Source organism: Xylocopa sonorina, chromosome 13, assembly GCF_050948175.1.
Source record: "Xylocopa sonorina isolate GNS202 chromosome 13, iyXylSono1_principal, whole genome shotgun sequence".
NCBI lineage: Eukaryota > Metazoa > Arthropoda > Insecta > Hymenoptera > Apidae > Xylocopa > Xylocopa sonorina.
Window position 1 is genome coordinate 2120555 of NC_135205.1, and position 20101 is coordinate 2140655.

The 20101-nt window shown below is 39.5% G+C and overlaps 1 protein-coding gene across 1 annotated transcript; it reads left to right on the forward strand.

Moving 5' to 3' along the window:
- Positions 1-1104: 1104 nt before the first annotated feature.
- Positions 1105-17762, forward strand: LOC143430189 (uncharacterized). Its single transcript, XM_076906222.1, has 4 exons — positions 1105-1270; positions 2749-3126; positions 15931-16164; positions 17331-17762. The coding sequence occupies exons 1-4, from the start codon at positions 1120-1122 to the stop codon at positions 17702-17704; spliced, it is 1137 nt and encodes a 378-aa protein (XP_076762337.1). The 5' UTR covers positions 1105-1119; the 3' UTR covers positions 17705-17762.
- The last annotated feature ends 2339 nt before the right edge of the window (positions 17763-20101 follow it).

Genomic DNA, 20101 nt, shown 5'->3' on the forward strand with positions numbered 1-20101 from the left:
AAATCAAAATGAAAATGGTGGAGTAGGTGTTCCAATTCATTGTAATCTCTCTTTGAATGCCTGTTGCTTCGTAATCACAAAAGTAATCGAGGGTAATAACATGTGCACCGGTTCTATTCATTCTTCGATTATTGCGTTTAAAACAGTTTGCTCAACGAAATACTAATTTAAAGGTCTAATAATTATTCTATTTCTCCTTTTCCAAAGGAAGTGGACTTGAAACTTTCCTTACAAAGTTCAAAAATACAAAGCGATCTCACGAAATTCCAATCACTACCCACTACGTCTAAAGAAGCAAACATATTTCAAAAATGTCAGCTTACAAATCCACTTTTCACGTGCTCTCGCTGCTCCTCCCAAAACCTGGTTGAAATCGGGCCAGCTAAACGCACGACGAGGGAATCATTCGAAACCCATCATCAGCCGCGGCGCGCGTGGCATATCGCCGCGCAAACATTGCCACCAGTAACCGTGGACGCGCATCGTCCTAGAGATCCTCCATCCACGTTGTCGAGGAACGTATCGCGCCTCGAGGCAGCCAGAGACGAGGGTGGATGGCTGCGACAGAGCCTCGTAAACGGTGCGGCTTGACGAGCCCTGTAGCGGCGGGAACCTGACGAAGAGAGAGAGAAAGAGAGACAGCAAGAGAGAGAAAGAGAGAAACAGAGAGAGAGAGAGAGAGAGAGAGAGAGAGAGAGAAGCGACGTGGAGCAACAGAGAAGAGGAACGTTCGAACGGTGGCCAACTCGCGGAAGCGGTAGGTGGTAGTTTGCGCTTGGCGGGTGGAAAAGCGGGCGCAAATGCTAATGAGCCTCGGTTTACGGGCAGTAGACGCCGCGGATGGGGGTGAACGGTCGAACGGCGCGACGAGGGGGTTGCTGGTGGTCGTCGAGGGTGGCCGCGAAACACGGGGAGAGACAGGGGTTGAAGGTCGTGGGCGTATCGGGACCGCCTACCAACCCCTCGATTGGCCGGCGTCCGAATGGCGTCCTCGGGGACGCGTGCAGCCGTCAGCTACCACCTAGTGCCACCCTCCGTGCAACCCCCTACGGTGCTCTCCGTCCTCGGCGACGAGGTCGACGCGAGAGCCGCGTCGTCGCGCGAGTCTTCTCCGCGAGGATGGAGCAGCTCGCCCAGTTCGTCTCCAAGAGCTTCGACAACGCGTCTGGCGAACACGCGGCCTGCAGGGCCAACCTCGACCGACCACCGTCCGCGAGAATCACCCTCAGTGTCGCGCATCTACTCGGCGACCCTGCGGAGAACGATGCCAGTACGTTATTGTTTGTTGCCTACGAGGCTTGTTCCTCAGCGGCTTACGTTCGTGCGCCATACGCTTCTTCGCTTTTCAACTGTTTTTTTTTTTTTCGTTATGGTGAACCTTCTCTTGGTGGATCGTTTGAGCCTGGTCTGTCACGTGGATCAGTTGAATTGAGCGTGCATTGGTGAATGTGATTGGGTGAATTAGATGGATGGAGTCGCAGGAGGACTGTGAGTCGACATCGTGCGGGTTGGTTATGGTTGTTCGCGGTGGTTTGTTGGAGGTGGGCGTTCTGTGAAGTTCTATGGAGTTCATGGGAGTTGAGTCTTCTGTGGAGGCTTTTGGTTGCAGACGTTGTGTCGTTCTCATATGTGTGGATACGTTTGTTTCTTGATTTACTTATCGCTGGATAAATGGTAAAGTATGCTGTACATTTGTAGAGACCAGACTTCTTGTAGCTTTTCATTGTTTTGTTGCATGCGATTTACTGTTTTCGTGGACTTCGAAGTATCTAGAAATAGAGAATGTAAAGTGAACGCTTTACGCATCGAGTTTCTTTTCTTTTCAGTATGTAGTTTGGAGCAATCCTTTCTCCTGAGATCCCATTTCTCCTCCAGTGAATTGGTGATCAATTGATGCTCAGACACGAGTCGCTTCCCACTGTTTGTTTCCAAGAATATCGCGGACGTGCTGTCTTCCCTGCGGAAGTGACGTCAAACAAATTGTTCCATTCGTGAATCCTGAGTCCTCTATTTGAAAGGAGATACGCAAAAATAGAATTTCCCACTAGAATTTAATCTATCTCCTGTGATCCAGTTAGAAATTTCGAGGAATACGTTCAATACCTTCGAACGATCTCCCGTGTCTGTTTATAGCGATATTCTTCTAATTTTATTGCTTTACAATTTAATATAACTTTCTATTGCATATGATCATGAATTTGTTCTTCTTGTTTCTTTCAATTAAAATTTTAATATTTTATGGTACCATCGCTCATAATTAACTCATTATTCAGTTCTCTCTTCTTATTTCCTTTCTGCGTTACTACATGTTCTAACTAAAAACATAGCAGTTTTCCTTTTCTCTGCTTTTCATCCAAAGTTTCGAATTCCTTTAAATAACTTGTAATGATAAAGGAAATTTATTTTCACCACCTTAGCCTCAAATATTTCTCTCTTTATCGTCTTCTCTCATCGTCAATTAACACAAGGTAAACAAAGACAAAGGCAACTTTTCGCTTCATTTTCATTCAATGAAACTTATCCATTTTCAAATACCACTTGACTAAACTAATAACACGTGACTAAAACTCCTTACTAAAACTTCTTTTCCTTCCAAACAATGAAATCTTCAATCTCTACTAGTAAGTTTAAGAAACGAGATTCCCCTAATTGAAACCTTTCCCGCCATTCTCGCTCCTTAAGCAATAATGCACCAAAACAGAACGCAACAACGTTCTCGTAAAGAAATTGCTGGCAATGATTCCTCAGATGTCAGCGCGACGACTCGCGAATCCGGCCAGGAGCCGCCAAGCGTCGAGAGCAACAGCGCGGACGAGCCGCCGTCGCCGGAAGCCCGGCTGCAACCGGAAGACCTCTCCGTCACGACCAAGAGCAAGGAGATCAAGGACGCGGTTAACACGACGGACAGCCTGCAGCCTCTGAAAACACCCGAACTGAAACTGTCCGTGAGGAAACTGCTCGGATGCAGCCCGTCGCCACCGCCGATTACGAGAGACAGATCAGCCAGTCCCGAGAATTGCGTCGAATTGAAGAGTCAACCGTCGAGCGACGCGAAAACGTCCGATCTGAAGTTACAGTCGCAGGTCTCGAGGTCTTTGATCCAAGGGCAGGAGGAGAGTAGCAAAGGTAAAGAAAATTTTTTGAACAAATAATCGATTGAGAAAAGTTCAGGGGATCGAAGTTTAGTTGAGTATTTACGTTAAGTCAACGATTTCTAACTCTGGAAAATTCTGGGAAAAAATAAAATGATATGGTAAAGAAAATTTTTTGTATGCGTAATCGTTTGAGAAATGTACAGGGGATTAGAGTTTAGTTGAGTATTGACGTTAAATCGGCGATTTCCAACTGTAGTGCTTGCGGGATGGTACTAAAAGGAGGTTGCTAGCATATCGAAATGAAAAAATAAAATAATATGGTAAAGGAAATTTTTTGAACACGTAATTGTTTGAGAAATATACAGGGGATCAGAGTTTAGTTGAGTATTGGCGTTAAATCGGCGATTTCCAACTGTGGGGGTTGCGGGATGGTACTAAAGGGTGGTTGCGAGCATATCGAAATGAAAAAATAAAATAATATGGTAAAGGAAATTTTTTTGAACGCGTCATCGTTTGAGAAATGTACGGAAAACCGGAGTTTAGTTGATTATTGACGTTAAGTTAGCGATTTCCAACTGTGGGGGATGCAAGATGGTACTAAAGGGAGGTCGCAAGCATATCGAAATGAAAAAATAAAATAATATGGTAAAGGAAATTTTTTGAACGCGTAATCATTTGAGAAAAGTACGGAGGACTGAAGTTTAGTTGAGCATTTACGTGAAATTGGCGATTTCCAACTTTGGGGGTACGCGATTTTACTAAAGGGAGGTCGCGAGCGTATCGAAATGAAAAAATAAAATAATATGAGAAATAGATTAATTTAGTGAAAAGATAGAGAAAAATAGTACATACCGACATAATGAAAATTCAAATACACGTTTAGCATTGATGTTTGTATTTAAAAATGGGATGCATCAATATTGTGTACATTGTATTTAAGTAATTTTTCAAAATTAAATTAAAAAACGTTTTTAGTGATTATTAGCAACTCTCTTGGAAGCACAGTTTTTCAGAGGAAGGTTTAATATTAGAAATAAAGACTCTGAGTTCTTTTTCTATATTTAGCTGAGATCTATATTTGATAATGGAAATTATGTTTGAAAATTGGGTTGCAAACACCGAAAGGGTGAGAAACATTGCGTTATGTTGAGGATGTAGTTTTCTCTAACTGTCATATCATGAAAAGTAATTGTAATAGAAAAAAAATAGCTAGATCGCTTTTTAATATTATTGTACGTTACTTAAATTTTGTAAATATCGTGAATAGAAATACTTAAATGGACCTAGTCAATTAATGTCATTAATCAACTAGCTTTGGTCTCTCTCTACTCTCTGATACTTACAAGTGACAATTTTTATCGTGATTTGTGAAGGAAAATAATGTGAGTCCATATAAACAAAAAAGTTTGACTTTCGTATAACCTCTAATTGTTACTCCATTTGTTATGTCTGGCCTTGGAAGCCATTTAATATTTGTCTAATGCATTTCCAGACTGTAATTAACAGTTTCGACGATATTTCGAGTTTCAGCCCTAAATAATCTATCTTGTATACATAATTTTGAACGTCTCATAAAGATATCCTTCCCGTGGTAGCGTAGTTCGTGCCTCAGAGGATTCTGAAATAGGTAACTCGCTCTCGTTTCGACAGTAAGAAGGTCAGGGACCTCCGGCGAATTCTGTGGCCCGGCACGTATCGTCGGAGGGTTCGATCTTCGTTTATAATTCAACACGTCGTCCAATAAAGCTCAGAAGTGATTGGGAATAGCTGACCGTTCACAACGTAACGATCACCGACCTCCAATTTTGCCCACATGCCAAGTCGACTTCAATAACACCCGTTCACCGTCCACTTGCACTTTTCTCCCCCTCCACCCCTCCAACCCCGTTCTTCTCCTCCGATGATAATAATCTATTTCATCGCGAGCAACTTCTGAAAATTTCTGTTTCACACTCGAATCCTTTTTAAACAATACCAAGTGGATACTGAATTTCGTTTTCGCACTAAGGGGTAGTCCTTCTCCTAAATGAATAGTCTTTCTGCATATTTATGGAGTTAGTCGGTCAATTTGTCACAAGCAAAAAGAATTTATTATAAGAAATTATTATAGAAAATACTAAGTTAGGAATTTTCAACTTTTTTTTCTACTTGGTCGCTTTTAACAAATTTCTCTGTTATAGGCCTCTAATTTTTTCTATTATAATATATGAATTGCTACTTTAGCAATAATTGTTATTGTTAACGCCTCCCAAAAATAGAAAATTTGCACTTCAATAGAAAATTTCAGAGAAACTTACATTTCTCAGAAAGCTGCGGTGGAATAAATTTAATCACAGTAATCACTAATCAATGCTGATGTCCCCTCAGAGGGGATAACCGAGTGCAAAGGGTTAATAGGCTACATTGAAATTTGTTACTAGTGTTAGATTACTTACAAGTTTCTAATATTATAAATTCTGACAAGACCAGATCCTGAATATTATTTAATAAATAATATATTACAATAATATCAAATAATTATTCTGGTTAAATTTTAAATGAATACTTTTAAACTGCACAGAACGGACAATTTATTATCCAATATCACATAATATCATTAAATAGAATAGAAAATTTAAATAAATACAAATATTTTTAATAAACGTTCCGAAAATGTTTTTATGAAATAAAAGCTAAACGAATCATCTCTACAATGACAAAAATTCCACTAAACGGACATTTTATTACACGAAACGTACAAAAATTCGAAGAAAGTATTTAAAAAAAACGGAAAATAACTTGGAATTCCGATTGAAAAGAAAGCCATTCCCCTCGATCATTCGCGAAACGGCAATTAAAAATGTTTTCGAAAGAAAGCGCTTGCTCGCAACGGGTATACCACGAAGGTCGTAATTTACAGAACGTCGAACGACCGTCGACAGCGACCACGATCGGCGAGCGATCGAAGAAGAATGGTTCGTTGCCAGGCGGATGGATAAAAAATGCAATCGACAGGTCCGTAGTGTTACATACGCGCGGTTAAATTGGACGAAAAGCGGGCAGAGGGATCGGGCCGGCCGAATGAAAATCGCGTTTAAAAACTGACGCGTTCAAGTAACGCCTGGGACGCTCGCCGGATAACACGGCGTCTATTGCGGCCGGAGCTCGCATGAATTTATGGTTTAATATGCGGCCCGCCGCGTTAGTTGTGTACGCCCCCTAACAGAGGGTGGAGAACGCTCTCCGTTCCTCTTTTCCGCTTCCATCTCTCGGGGGCTCATAACTTTTCCCGATTAAGCGCAAATCAAAAAGCAATCTGCCCGGCCGGCAGCCATCGGACGCGCCCAAGTAAAACCATAAATAACCGCGAGCTGAAGAAGCGGCGAGGAGCCGCCTGGAACTCTTTCGATTCCAACCTACCGTGGAAAACATGGAAAACACAGACCAGGAGATTGTTCTCTCTCCGTTCCTCGTCTGGTCTCGCGGTGGAGAGAGATTTGGTCGCGGAGGTTCCAGGTAAATTGGAACTTGAGGCGGAGGAATGGAGGGTGGAATCTTTACGAGAGGATGTTTATCGCGAGGCAGAGAGCAAATTCTGGTTAAGATGAAGAGTCGCTTGTGACTTGTACCTTTTAAACGAATTTTCACCTCGAAGAATTTTAGACCATGAAAGTTGATGGTTTTTTAGTGATTGTTACGAAACAAAGTTTTGCAAAAGAATTTTGTATCTGTACAACTATAAGTAATTATTAAATATTCTTGGGGTCATCGCCAAAAAAGTTGAAATTTTTCTACTCTGCAATATTGAGTCTACGTTCGTGAAATATTAAATCCGAAAAAATATATTTATTTTTCTTCGAAAATTCTATTACAATGTAGTCAGGGGAGATCGATAATCGTCACGGTGCAGAACGATACAGTTAATTGTAAGTGGATTCAGACGCGTTGTGCTTCCCGATTTATCAAATCTGTCGACCGTTTTCTGAATCTACTTACTGTACAATTAACTAAATCTGATCACAGTTACAGAGTATATAATTTAAAGGAAAAATGGTACAAACCACGTATTCAACCTTTATAAAAATTCACGATTGTTATAACTTTTTCCAAAAATTTATTATACACTACCAAACAACTGTCCTAACATTCTTAAATGGACATATATACAAAAAGAATTCTCCAAAAATAAGATTTACTCCTTAATTTCAAATTACTAGCCTGCCATCTAGTCTTCTACCTCAGAATAGCAATACAAAACCAAATTTTTCACCTTTTATAAATTTACAGTAATTTCTTTTTAACAACTTTTCATAGTTTTCTCTAAAAAAAAAACTGTGCCTAAAATTTGTTTCGCACTCCTTCGCGATTGATCTTGATTTCTATTCCGTCAATAAGTACAGATCATTCTGCGTTAGTTTCGAGGTCGATGCTCTTCGAATTGCTTTGCATCTCGACGGAAAACCGCCGTTCGATCTCCGTTCCATATCCAATTCCACCGCTCGCGATTTCCAGTGGCATGCGACGTCTGTACCGTGCAGCGGAATAGGGGACGATATTTCAGGAGTCACTGGAGAAACGACAGGCGGCCGCACGACATAACAAATATCGTCGAAACAAAGAGGCTGGTGTCGCAATAGATCACCGCAGACCCTGGTCAGCCACTTTGCCTGGCCTCGCCTCGATCGCGCACGCGTCTTCTCACCAAATGGCTTTATCCTGCTAGTTACTACCCAAGTTTTCCGCTCTGCCCGCGGTCAAACGCGGCGCCCTCCGCGAATGTTTACGAGCCGTAGCTCTCTAAGTTTTGAGGCATGGCGATGGACGTTGGAACGTTCCTAGAATTTTTCTGGGGATATTTACTGTACCATTCCTGGGACGACCCCTGTGAATCTTCTTTGAGCCGTTTTAGGCGGTCGTGAAATATAAATACCGTATCCTGGGACGGCATCGACCAGTGTCGAAATAAAAAATACGTTCAAATAGTAAAGTGGAATGTTTCGAATGTCTGTCTTTGAAAAATGAAACAAATTGACTATGATTTGTTTAGAGGTATTTGTGATTAATTATTTCTGATATTTTCTCCTACAAAATATGCTGTATTTGGTAATTTATAGATTGAAAGGTTATTGTTTAACACGAGTATGTTTGAAATTGATATATTAAGATGGGATTTTTCTGTTTCCTAAATTTCAATGAAATTATTCGTAAATTCTGATAATCCTAAAGTTCAATTTCAATAAAATAGAATTTGTAAACTAGCCATCGACGTAGAATCATAAAGATTTGATTTTCTTATTCTTTGCGAACTATATGCAATCTCCAAAATGTTACATTAATTTTTGCAACCAACTATTCCATTGAAAACGATCAAACATTCCTGTAAAATAATACCAATTCTCTATTTCATATCACATTAACTCTCAATTCGTCTTTCTCTATATATCACTTTCTCTATATATCACTCTCATCAAAAACACATTAATTATAACTAAACTACCTAATCTGTACCATTACTTTTTCAAAAACTATTGCTAACCCAACCCCAGAAGAGCGATAGAGCCTGCTTCCACGCCATTAAGGCACACGCAAAAGTATTAGTTTGTCAAAAACTGAGAAAATGTAAATCCTTAATCGTTGCTAATTTCCTCTCGTGTTATTCGCGAAGTGTTCACAGCCACTTGCCATTACACAGTTACAACCTTACAAGTTAGAGCCTGCTTCCACGCCATTAAGACACACGCAAAAGTATCAATTTGTCAAAAAATGAGAAAATGTAAATCCTTAATCGTTGTTAATTTCCTCTCGTGTTATTCGCGAAGTGTTCACAGCCGGTTGCCATTACACAGTTACAACCTTACAAGTTAGAGCCTGCTTCAACGCCATTAAGGCACACGCAAAAGTATTAGTTTGTCAAAAACTGAGAAAATGTAAATCCTTAATCGTTGTTAATTTCCTCTCGTGTTATTCGCGAAGCGTTCACAGCCGCTTGCCATTACACAGTTAGAACGCGTCCAAGGGAAACTGGCAAGGGGGTTAAACAGGGTTGTCTCGACGCTTTTATACGCCTAATGGCTGCGATATCTCGACTCGTTCCGAGTGAAGGGGGGAAAAAAAAGTACGGGGATCCAGCCACGATCGGCTAGTTGGTGCGCGAAGGGTGCGAGGGGGTGGCTCGCACGGATCAGGCCAAGAGGGCAGCGCTTTTAGTAATCGAATTAGCGGCCCCTCGTGTCCGAGTGTGATTGCTTCGGGTTTTCCAGGAGGGTTTCACTGCTGGCCACCTCTCACTTTCTCTCTCCGTCTCTCTCTCCATTCCGCGTCTCTCTTCTTATCCTTCTCACGTTGTCTTCCCGATTTCGACGATACGATATCGCTGGCCGAGCAGCCAGTTCGCACCTACGATTCATTCGTTACTGTTCTCGGACGGATATCGTACACGGAGGATTTTTCGAGCTCCTCCATAGTTTCAGATGGCACTTCAGGAGAACGGAATCGCGAAATACCCCCGAGTACGTTTAATATTTTGGTCGAGTCGTTTCGGATGCTCGACTGTTTCGTAAATTTTACTATTTTACCGCGTGCACCCTAGGGTGTTGCTGTTTTGTATATTTAGATGTGACGTTTCGAGCGATGCAGTTTGAAGACAATGTTTAACACTTTTTGTGTTGGTAGAGGTTTGAACGGTTTCTATTATTATGCTGGAATGTTACCCCTTTGTTGCAGTGCAATCTCGATTAATCAAATTTAATTGGCGAACGAAGATTGTATTTAAAACGCATTCTTTTTGCAAACAAGTTATAATCAGACATGTACTCGATTAAATCTTTTTATCTAATGTTCGTTGTTTATAAATTTAGCGTTGTTTCTAAGTACAATTAAAAACCAGAAGTCCAAGCAGAAATGTAAATATTATAATATATACCTCAATTTCTGTACCTTTTTGCATACTCGAATTTTTTATCGTATTAAAATTATAATATTCGCTAATTAATGAAACGAGGGTTTTATAAAAGCACAAGAAAGTTGTAACGTAACGATCTTCGCTATTTACAAATAGAAGACTGCATAATTAAAAATATAGAAAATTGCAACGCTATTAATTGAGATTATATAATTAACACTATATTAAGGAAGTTACATTTATACTTAACACGCCCTTGCACATTATTCAGTTATTTTATAATCCCCAAAGACTAATCCGCTACTGCATTTCAAACAAAAAAGCATTCATGATTAAAAAATGTCATAATCAATAACTTATCTATTCGTTTACGAACCATTTTAACTCTGTCCACTGTTAATCAAATCATCGATACAGTAGATACCAATCCAACAGTAATGACCCTCTAAAGCAACCCTAAAGTCAGTCTACTCTTAAACGCCTGCACACTACATCCCCATCTTCATCCAAACTACACCTGCTCACCCCAAAACATCCCCTACAATACAACAATCTAAATAACCTAGTCTTCTCAAAGAACTACTCAATCTTAAACTTTTGCCTTATTATTTACTGCATGCCATGTGTTACAGAGTAAAATTGATAATTATAATCTAGGTATATTAGAATTTAACAACACTGTTAATAAACAGTTGCAGGATTTTTCTTTATTATATCTAATGTAAAACAATTTCAAAATGCAAATTTAACAATAATAGTAGCTAAGAAGCATTACTTTGCTAAAATTTTCATTTCATTATTGCTATATCCATGTTTGTAACAATAGTTAATAATCTCGTTCTCCAAATCTCGAATTTTATGTTTCATTGTCATAGTCGAGGCGCTCCTTAGGTTTATAACCCAATACAGGCAGTTCGGGACACACAGCATCCCCCAGTGCATCTCACGGGGGTGAATTTAGTACTTGCGAGCTATATCACTCGCCAAAAAAGGGGATTGCACATCAAAACTTTGCTCGACGAATAAAACTGAAAAAAAATCTTTCTACACTGTCTATTAAAATGCAAGTCGTCGAATCTGCGCGTATTATTTTTAGGATACATCCTATCAAAACTATTAACCATCTCAAATTACGTTTATAATATCAAATAAATTTTAACTACTCCCTCGTCATTAACGTCAACACACGAAGCGAGCGTACCTGACATACCACTCTTTCATATTGCACCTTTAATTTTCTCAAATCAGAGCACCATAACTCAGTAAAATAAAACACTGGCATCTCTTACACTTATTCTCGTATTTGGCACAGCGTCCACACCACGAATCCCACTCGCGACGTCTACGCGTTCGATTCAAAATCGATGCCACGAGTGACGACTACGTCGTAACGTATTACAAGCCAAAAGGGTTCGAATTCGTTCAGATCGACACGTCGCGATTAGATCGCAGCACGGTTGGCCAATAAATTCCCAACGATGTAACGTTCGCAGCGTCGAATCGCAGATTCGACCTTGTTAGGACGATCAACAACGGAGGGGGAGAGCTAGAAATCTAGACACAGGACGGGGACGATGCTGGAGGTGGGGTGAATTTGATGACGAAGGGACTGGGACGAGAATCGGTCTGAAAACCGCGCGAGTTATTTCGCTAGGAGGGGATTTAAACCGCTGTACATATGGATGCGGGCTCCGCTCCGGCAGCCCTCCGATTGGATTACGTAGGTATCCGCTAATTGATTAAAGCGCGATACTGCGTCGTCATCGCGAGAGCCTCGTAATTCCTTCTCAGTTTAATCGTCGGCTTTGACAGCTCTTTTTTTCTTACATCGATTTTATCGTCTTACGTTTTGCAATTCTGTTCGTTCGTTTCTTCGATCTTCCTCCAGTTTGGGTATTCTTAACCCATTCGCTGTCAATCTCGGGTACGGTTTCACATTAATTTTGTTTGAATTGTAAAACAGAAAGATACAGAAATAATGAAACTTATATGTTGGAAATGAGTTTTGTAAATAACTAATAACGATTTATTTTTCTATGATGTTCTTTGTTTGCACGCACTGGAAGTGATCTTTGCCTTGCATTCTCTCTAGAGAACTGAACTAAAGTTAAAACGTATAGAGTCGATGACCTAAAGCATCGGTTACTAATCATGTTTGCCTTTTATATAAACAAACTTCAGAAATATATATCTGAAAAGAAGTACCATCTCTTCTCACTCGAGGTCAAGAGATTAATTTTTGTATTTGGTTTCCAACGAAAATCAACATTACATAAACGCAAAAACTTCAAATGGCAATATTAATGCAACTACTTCTACTGACTGCGAATGGGTTTATTTATAAAAAATCAATATTCCAATTATTGATTAATTAAATTAATGTAACTTCGCTGCTAACTACAGGTACACTTTTTATCAATTGCCAGCGTGATTTACTCGTTACACTTTAAATGCGTTTTAACATTAATCTTGTTTGCATTGGAAAGCAGAAAAATACAGAAATAATGGAGTTTATAAAAAACGCAAAAACCTCAAATGGCAATATTAATGCAACCACTTCTACTAACAACGAATGGGTTTATTTATAAAAACTGAATATTCCAATTATTGATTAATTTAATTAATGTAACATCGAGGCAAATAATTCAACCTATTACAAACACAAACACAAAGACTCACTTGAATTCGAACGACAAAAGTGAAACAAAATGACTAATCTAATAAACAGGAACGCCTGCACATTCCTTAAAAATCTCGCGGCTCGCTAACTCATCCAATTCACCGTCAATGAATTCACATCACACGCAAGAACGTTCAAATCAGTCGTTCAAATCCAGTTGCAAGTGTGATCAAACACGGAACAACCCCCACCGTAGCTCAAACACGCTTAATAATCATCGTAAACGCGCGGCTCGCAGCAAGATCCATCTTTACGGGGGTGGAAATGTCGGCGGACAGATGCAGAAAGCCGTGAGGGGGTGATTAAGGTGGCGGATGGTACCAGCGGAGGGGGTTAAACTAAACAGAGCCGGATAGCGGGCCCAAGGCCTGGTAAGGGTGGGCGACTAACGATCCCGTATAAGACTGGCGTAGCCTTACCACTTTGCTAAATTATATAAATCACGTCCCCTTCGTCAAGGGCTCTTGCGCGAGACGCTTAATCCACCCCTCTCCTGCCGTTCGTTTCGCTCCTGTTCACCGGATGCTACCGATCTCCCGTTGGTAACACCTTCGCGAGAGTTGTTACCGGTAGTTACTTTGCATTAAACAGCCATTAATTAGATCGCGAGCCCGTTAATTACACCCGAGCGAGAGTACCTCTAACTCGGCAGCGGCCATGCTTGCGGCTCCTTTGGGACGCCGGGTCCCTCGCAGAACTGTTTTTAAGATCGACGCGACGATGACCGAAGAAATTAGCGGCTGTTGACCGGGGATGGCTAATTATTCCTCGATTTGGACTCTTGGTCGATCATCCGGTTAATTAACGTGTTGACGTTGGCGTCAGTGGTTGTTCCCTGATGAAGTCTCGTTGGAAGATTCCGGGTTTTGCGGTCAGGATTTTATTCGAGGGAGAAAGATATTTTTGAACGCATTGAATAAAATTAATTAACGTGTTGACGTTGGCGGTTGTTCCTTGATGAAGTCTCGTTGGAAGATTCCGGGTTTTGCGGTCAGGATTTTATTTGAGGGAGAAAGATATTTTTGAACGCATTGAATAAAACCAGTCTACATAAGCTGAACTGAATTTCTTCAATTTTGGAGCTTGATATAACATAGGTGTTCTATCGTGAAGTTTAAGCTTCATTTCTTATTACTAAAATTAAAGTTGCAATATGTAATAAAAGTTTTGTTATGTTATTGCAATATGTAATAAAAGAATATTATGATTGTAATTTAATATTTTAATTTAAATTTCACCGTTTTCTTAAAAAATGATTTCGAAGCTTTAGTAATGATTTATGAGAAATAATGCAATTGCTTGAAATATTGTAATTAAAATTAAAATTAATTAAAATTAAAACTACAATATTCCAAGCAATTGCATTATTTCCCATAGATCATTACTAAAGCTTCGACATCATTTTTTAAGAAAACGGTGAAATTTAAATTAAAATATTAAAGTAAAATTACAATATTCCAAGCAATTGCATTATTTTTCATAAATCATTACTAAAGCTTCGACATCATTTTTTAAGAAAACGGTGAAATTTAAATTAAAGTATTAAATTAAAATTGCAATATTTCAAACAATTGCATTATTTCTCACAAATCATTACTAAAACTTTAACACTACTTTTTAAGGAAAGGATGAAATTTCGCCCCATGGTTCTTTCAACAAAGTAGATTCTCGCAATGACGAATAGAACACGGTGCAACGAAGGATAAATCTGATCTTGGAAATCAAGTTAAACTCCACCGAATCGAATGTATAAAATCACATACTATGGTAGCCTTTCGAAGAATATTTACACACCCTGTACATTGCTTTAAAATCACCCAGGTATCATTTACAATAGCCGTCCCTGCCAACAATTATTTATACATCTTTATAATCTGTAAAACAGAAGAATTGAAATTTTTATCAATTTTGATAAAAGTCTGTAGTGCTTTTTAATGTTAAGAGAAAAATTACATCTTGCTGGGAGATGGAGCAGTGTCATCAGGGAGGGAAACTATGTTTCTTTGATACTATTAGTAATAACAATTTCATGTATGATGATTCAACGTGTAATCACGTACAATTAATTACATAAAAGAATTCTTATTCTCAACGCACACAATATTTCAAAGTTCTGTCTGTCATCAAAAGTTAAAATACATAGCAAGGTAGTCATCAACGTGACTTATTAGCTTGAATTAATTTTTTTTGGTCTCCTTATGACTTCGTGTTGGCATTTAGATTTGGTAATGCAAAAGCTGAAAATTCTACAATTTTATTTCTACGTTTCTTCAGTTTTGAAAATCCAAGATCTCATGAGAAATAATGCAATTGCTTGGAATATTGTAATTTTATTAGTAAGAAATGGAGTTTAAGCTGCACCATAGAATATTTATTTTATATCGAGCTCTGAAATTGGAGCAATTCAGTTCAACTTATGTTGACTGGTTTTGTTCAATGGTCAGGATGAAGATTCGACTTTTTGAGTGTTTTCCAAGAAGCATCGCGAGACTTACCAACCACTGTACGAGCAGAAGAGAATTATAAATCGTGTTTCCAAGAAACGTTCCGCTAATGTCGACTAATCGGATGAAATCTCCGTCGCGCAATTTGAATAAGATCCTCGTAAACGCAAGGAATTTATGTCGATGTCAGACGGGAAGAAATGACCTGTGAACGAATCGCCACGATTAATTTAGAATTTCCATGTGGCCGCGCTTGTGCTCGTCAATTAATCCTCGAAAAGACTTTGAGTCATCTGATTCTCATAGCGCGATCGTACACGATTGAATAAACAAAATCGATATAAATTTTCAAGTACAATGATCAATCAAGTTTTTCGAATTTAACCTTCTCTTTTTGTAGTAATATTTTAACATTAATCGTGCGCAGTGAAAAATGTAAAAGAAAATCTTTGTTAGCGAGAGTATTCTCGTGAAATTTTATTTCTGAGAAGGTAAATAGAAAAATTTAAAATTTTTGCATGAATGAAAAGGAACTTTGATATGCGAATTGAATTATGTTACATTTGGTGCGAATAGTTTCTTCGCCATCGCGTTCAAATTCATCGATTTCCATAGAATTTTTCACGTATTATATGTAAAACGCATCACAGATGAACTTCGTAAATAAGAATTTAAATTTAAAATTAAATAAAACTTAAATTAAAAATAAAAATTTGTCCACTGAGCAGCCTTTTATTCGCATTTTAATTATCCTGTGGTGTGTTTGCACGAAGGCTACGAGAAGAGGGTCGAAACGAGAGAAATGTGGGATATTTTGTAAAACATTTGCAGGAACGAATTGTCGCAATAACGGAAATGGGAACGGGAAACAGAGGAGGTCTCGAACGAACTTCACGTTGGAACAATTGGCCGAATTGGAGAGGTTGTTCGATGAGACGCACTATCCTGACGCGTTTATGAGGGAGGAACTCAGCCAGAGACTCGGCTTGAGCGAAGCGAGGGTGCAAGTTTGGTTCCAGAATCGGCGTGCCAAGTGTCGCAAACACGAGAGTCAACTGCACAAAGGTAAATTGTTAGTGAAAGGAAGCCAACGATGCGACAAATCTGTGTTCTCGATACGTCTATTACCACTTTCAGAATTGATACTCTTTTTCAAGCAAAAATTGATATTATTAGACAATTTGGAACATAATTATTCAAAGTAACTTTCATGCTGTGTTAATATTGTATTGTTATTATTAATAGAGTGGAACGGTTCATAATTTGGTGCATAATTTAAAAGAAGGCTCGTTGAGACCATTTGTTTCATAAAAATTAACGTAAAGCAGAATTAATCCTTATTATAATAGTATTTAATGCGTAAATTGAATATGAAAGCAATAAATAACGCTTAAAATCTTTTATAAAAAGAATAAAAATAAATAACTTTATTAGAGTCATAAAAAAAAATAGTGTATCACATATGCATGCAATATATACGATAATCCGTTTTGATTTTCTTCTTTTGTTATTGAAATCTGAAATGTTTATCGCGATCCTGACAATTCTTCTTTTTCATTTACTGTCTTCTGCTACTTTTCTATCTCATAACGAAATGCAAAAAGTAGAAAACGTGAAACAAGAAAGAAAATGTAGAAGGAACACTGCAAAGAATAGAAGTCTGCTCTAAAACAGGGCGAAAGAAATTCTAATAACCAATCCGACGCACAAATCAAGGCATTTCTCTTAAAAAAAAAACATGTTCTAAAACCAAAGTTCCACTGCTGCAGTATTACCCAAAGTTCAACTCACCTTCTCATTAATTGAAGTAATAAAACAGTGTATATTACATATTATTTTTACACGTAATTACATACATATAATATTTAATATTTATAAAACTGCAAACTGATCATCTATATATAAATACTAACAGAAAAGTGATTAGAACCCTGGCAAAAGGGATTAAAACAAACCGACTCACCTTCTCATTAATCGAAATAATAAACCAGTGTACATTACATATTATTTTTACACGTAATTACATGCATATAATATTTAATTTTTAAGCGTAAACTGATCATTTATATATAAATACTAACAGAAAAGAGATTAGAACCCTGACAAAAGGAATTAAAACAAACCGACTCACCGAAAAGAGATTAGGACCCTGACAAAGTTAATGATTAAAACAAACCAATCAACACAACAAAAACCATAAAAAGCATAAGCAATCAATGAAAAACTCGCAGGCGTAGCAGGAGGGATGGTGTTAGCGCCGCGAAGCCCACCAGCGACCCTGGAGCCCTGTCGAGTAGCGCCGTACCTGCCAGCCTTGAGGCTGCACCCACCGATCCAAGGAGCTGGCGGAAACCTGACCACCGCGGCCGGTTCCGCGTTCGACCCAGCAGTTCTCCATTACGCGGCTGCTGGCGGCCTCTTCTGCCTTCCGCCGCCGCCGCCGCCACCGCCGCCAGCCGCTTCCGGTCATCCGCATCCGCATCCCCTGAGCCTGGCCGCCTCGTTGGCCGCGGCTGCAGCGCGATCCAAGAACAGCAGCATCGCGGACCTCAGGCTGAAGGCTAGACGACACCAGGAAGCGTTGGGACTGGACAGGCCCGCGTAAAACGAGAAACAGTCACCTCGGGGTCCTGTAAGGGCGACCAGAGGTGTTTCGTTGCACGGTGGTGAGTATGGTAGCGGCTGGGGAATTCGGTTCGTTTTTGTCGCGATTTATCTTCAGGTTCTCCTTTCGACGGTGATAAGGAAATTTCGTTTTGTTTTTCGTCTCGTGGCGAAGTGTTATTGGGGGTTTGTTTGAGAACGAGATGGAGGTTTGGAAAGATACGAGATAAGTGGAGGAGAAATTTGGGCGGAAGTTCAATGGGACGTATTTAATTTAGTACTGTCGCGGGATAGTGTTCGTTACGGTGATTAATTTGGCTTTCGAGTTGGCGGGTGTTCTTAAGAAAGATATTCGTTCAACGATGTATGTACCATGTGAACTATTCATATGGTTAGAACCAGTTTGGGAGGGATGCAGTCGTTGCATTGGTCGTTCTTCGATCGTTTTTCTGGTATACGTTCAGATATTGTGTATATTGTTCCATTTCGCGAAAATGAATCGCGCGACCTGGTGGTGTTAAGAGCACTCGTTAACCAGAGGGCTGCATCAGCTCGTCTCGGTGAAGTACAAACGGTGACTCGACGTGTATAAAGTGGACTACTCCTGGGGAGAAGTGTGTGTATTATACATATGATATAAAATATTATACATAGATATAAATAGTTGAGGGGTAAGTAGTAGCTGGGCTTGAATGCGACGGTAACGAAACTCGCGCGGAGATCGTTCCATCCGACGGGTAGTTCCTCGTCCGCGGGGCAAGATAAATTCTCTGCGTCACGATTCTCATTCGCTCGACTTCGCGGGGGCGAAACGAACACGCGAACAATCAAGCGGAGCAGTCGATATGAAAAAACTCGATAGAGGTTTCGATAGGTGTTCAATGTTTCGAAATAATTAAGACGAGTCCGGTGATGGCTGTTCTTGGGTACGTGATTGTCACTCTGTATACTATTAGCTTTAAAATATATAAACTTGAATCTTCAACGAGTCGTGGATCATTCGAAGGGTTTAGGAGCCGATCGGTGTGGTTTAATCGTGAAACGCGACACCGAGGGTAATTAAATTAACGCGGTTCCATGGGAATTGAATCACACCGTTTGGTTCCTAAACCGTCCATTTATTTCTCACTATCCTGGTTAAGGCGTTCGATTTATAGGTGAATAGAAATTGGGTTTCCATCGATTATAGAAGTTTACAATGACAAAGAAAAATAATAATAATTACAGACGTAACGTTACTCGTGAAAGTGTTTCGTGCTCCTGATTTACAATTAATTAGATCTCGATATTAAATTAAAGTATGTACTAAATTTTTAGTATCGAGCTTTGATTTGAATGATAAAAATCTTACTCTACTGAATCAGACAAATTTTTTGGAAAATTGCGATTATATACTATTTCTTAATAATATCTTTAATGTATGTCACAATTAATTAATTATCCTTGATCTACCTAGATGGCAAAACTAAATTGGTTCAATCCTTATGCTCTTCCTTCACAACTGAAAACAAAATATAGATCTCAGGTAAATGTAGAAAAAAAACTCAGAGTTTCTATTTCTAACATTAAACCTTCTTTTGAGAAACTTTGCTCCGCAGGACAGACTCAAGGGAGTCACTAATAAATATAATTCTACCATAGATATGCATTGTAATCTTTTTTTTTCTATTCTTTCAGTAATTTAATCTGTATTCTATATTATTTTATTTTTTCTTTTGACATGCTTGCGACACCTCTCTAGCATTATCCCCGCTCCAGATTATGAATCCCTGCAATAAGAGATTAATACCATAAATATCAGTGTAAACGTGCCTTGTAATTTTTTTTTGCTATCCTTTCAGTATCTTAATCTATTTTTTATATTATTTCAGTTCTTCTTTCGATATGCTCGCGAAACCCCTTCAGCATTATCCCCACCCCAGATTGTGAATCGCTGCAATAAGAGATTAAGAGAATGTCGACTACCATTCGAGTCACGGATTTAAATTGGTCCCATATTATAAAGCGAAACATATCCGCAGAAAATAATTAGAACGCGAACGAACACTTGGAATCACGCACCCTCCGCTTCGACCGCGTTGGTAACCAGCGCGTGCACGTTCGAGCTGGGCGGGCGACAAATCGCGCGTCCTGGCACCACCGTCCAAGACATAATTCTTGAGGATGATTCACGGCTGGCTGGACAGGAAGACTCCTGGTGGCCGCGGTGCCGATGCGCCCTCGGGACGCTGGCCAGCGGCGTCGTCGTCGGGGCGCTAATGCAATAACGCGTCGGTACGCGGATAAATCAAGCCGGCCGAATCGTTCCACCAGTGCCGTGCTACCTAATCGCGTTACCCCGCTCGTCCCATGGGCACCATTACGATTTTTCGCTTGCGTCCGCGCGTGTTAGGATACC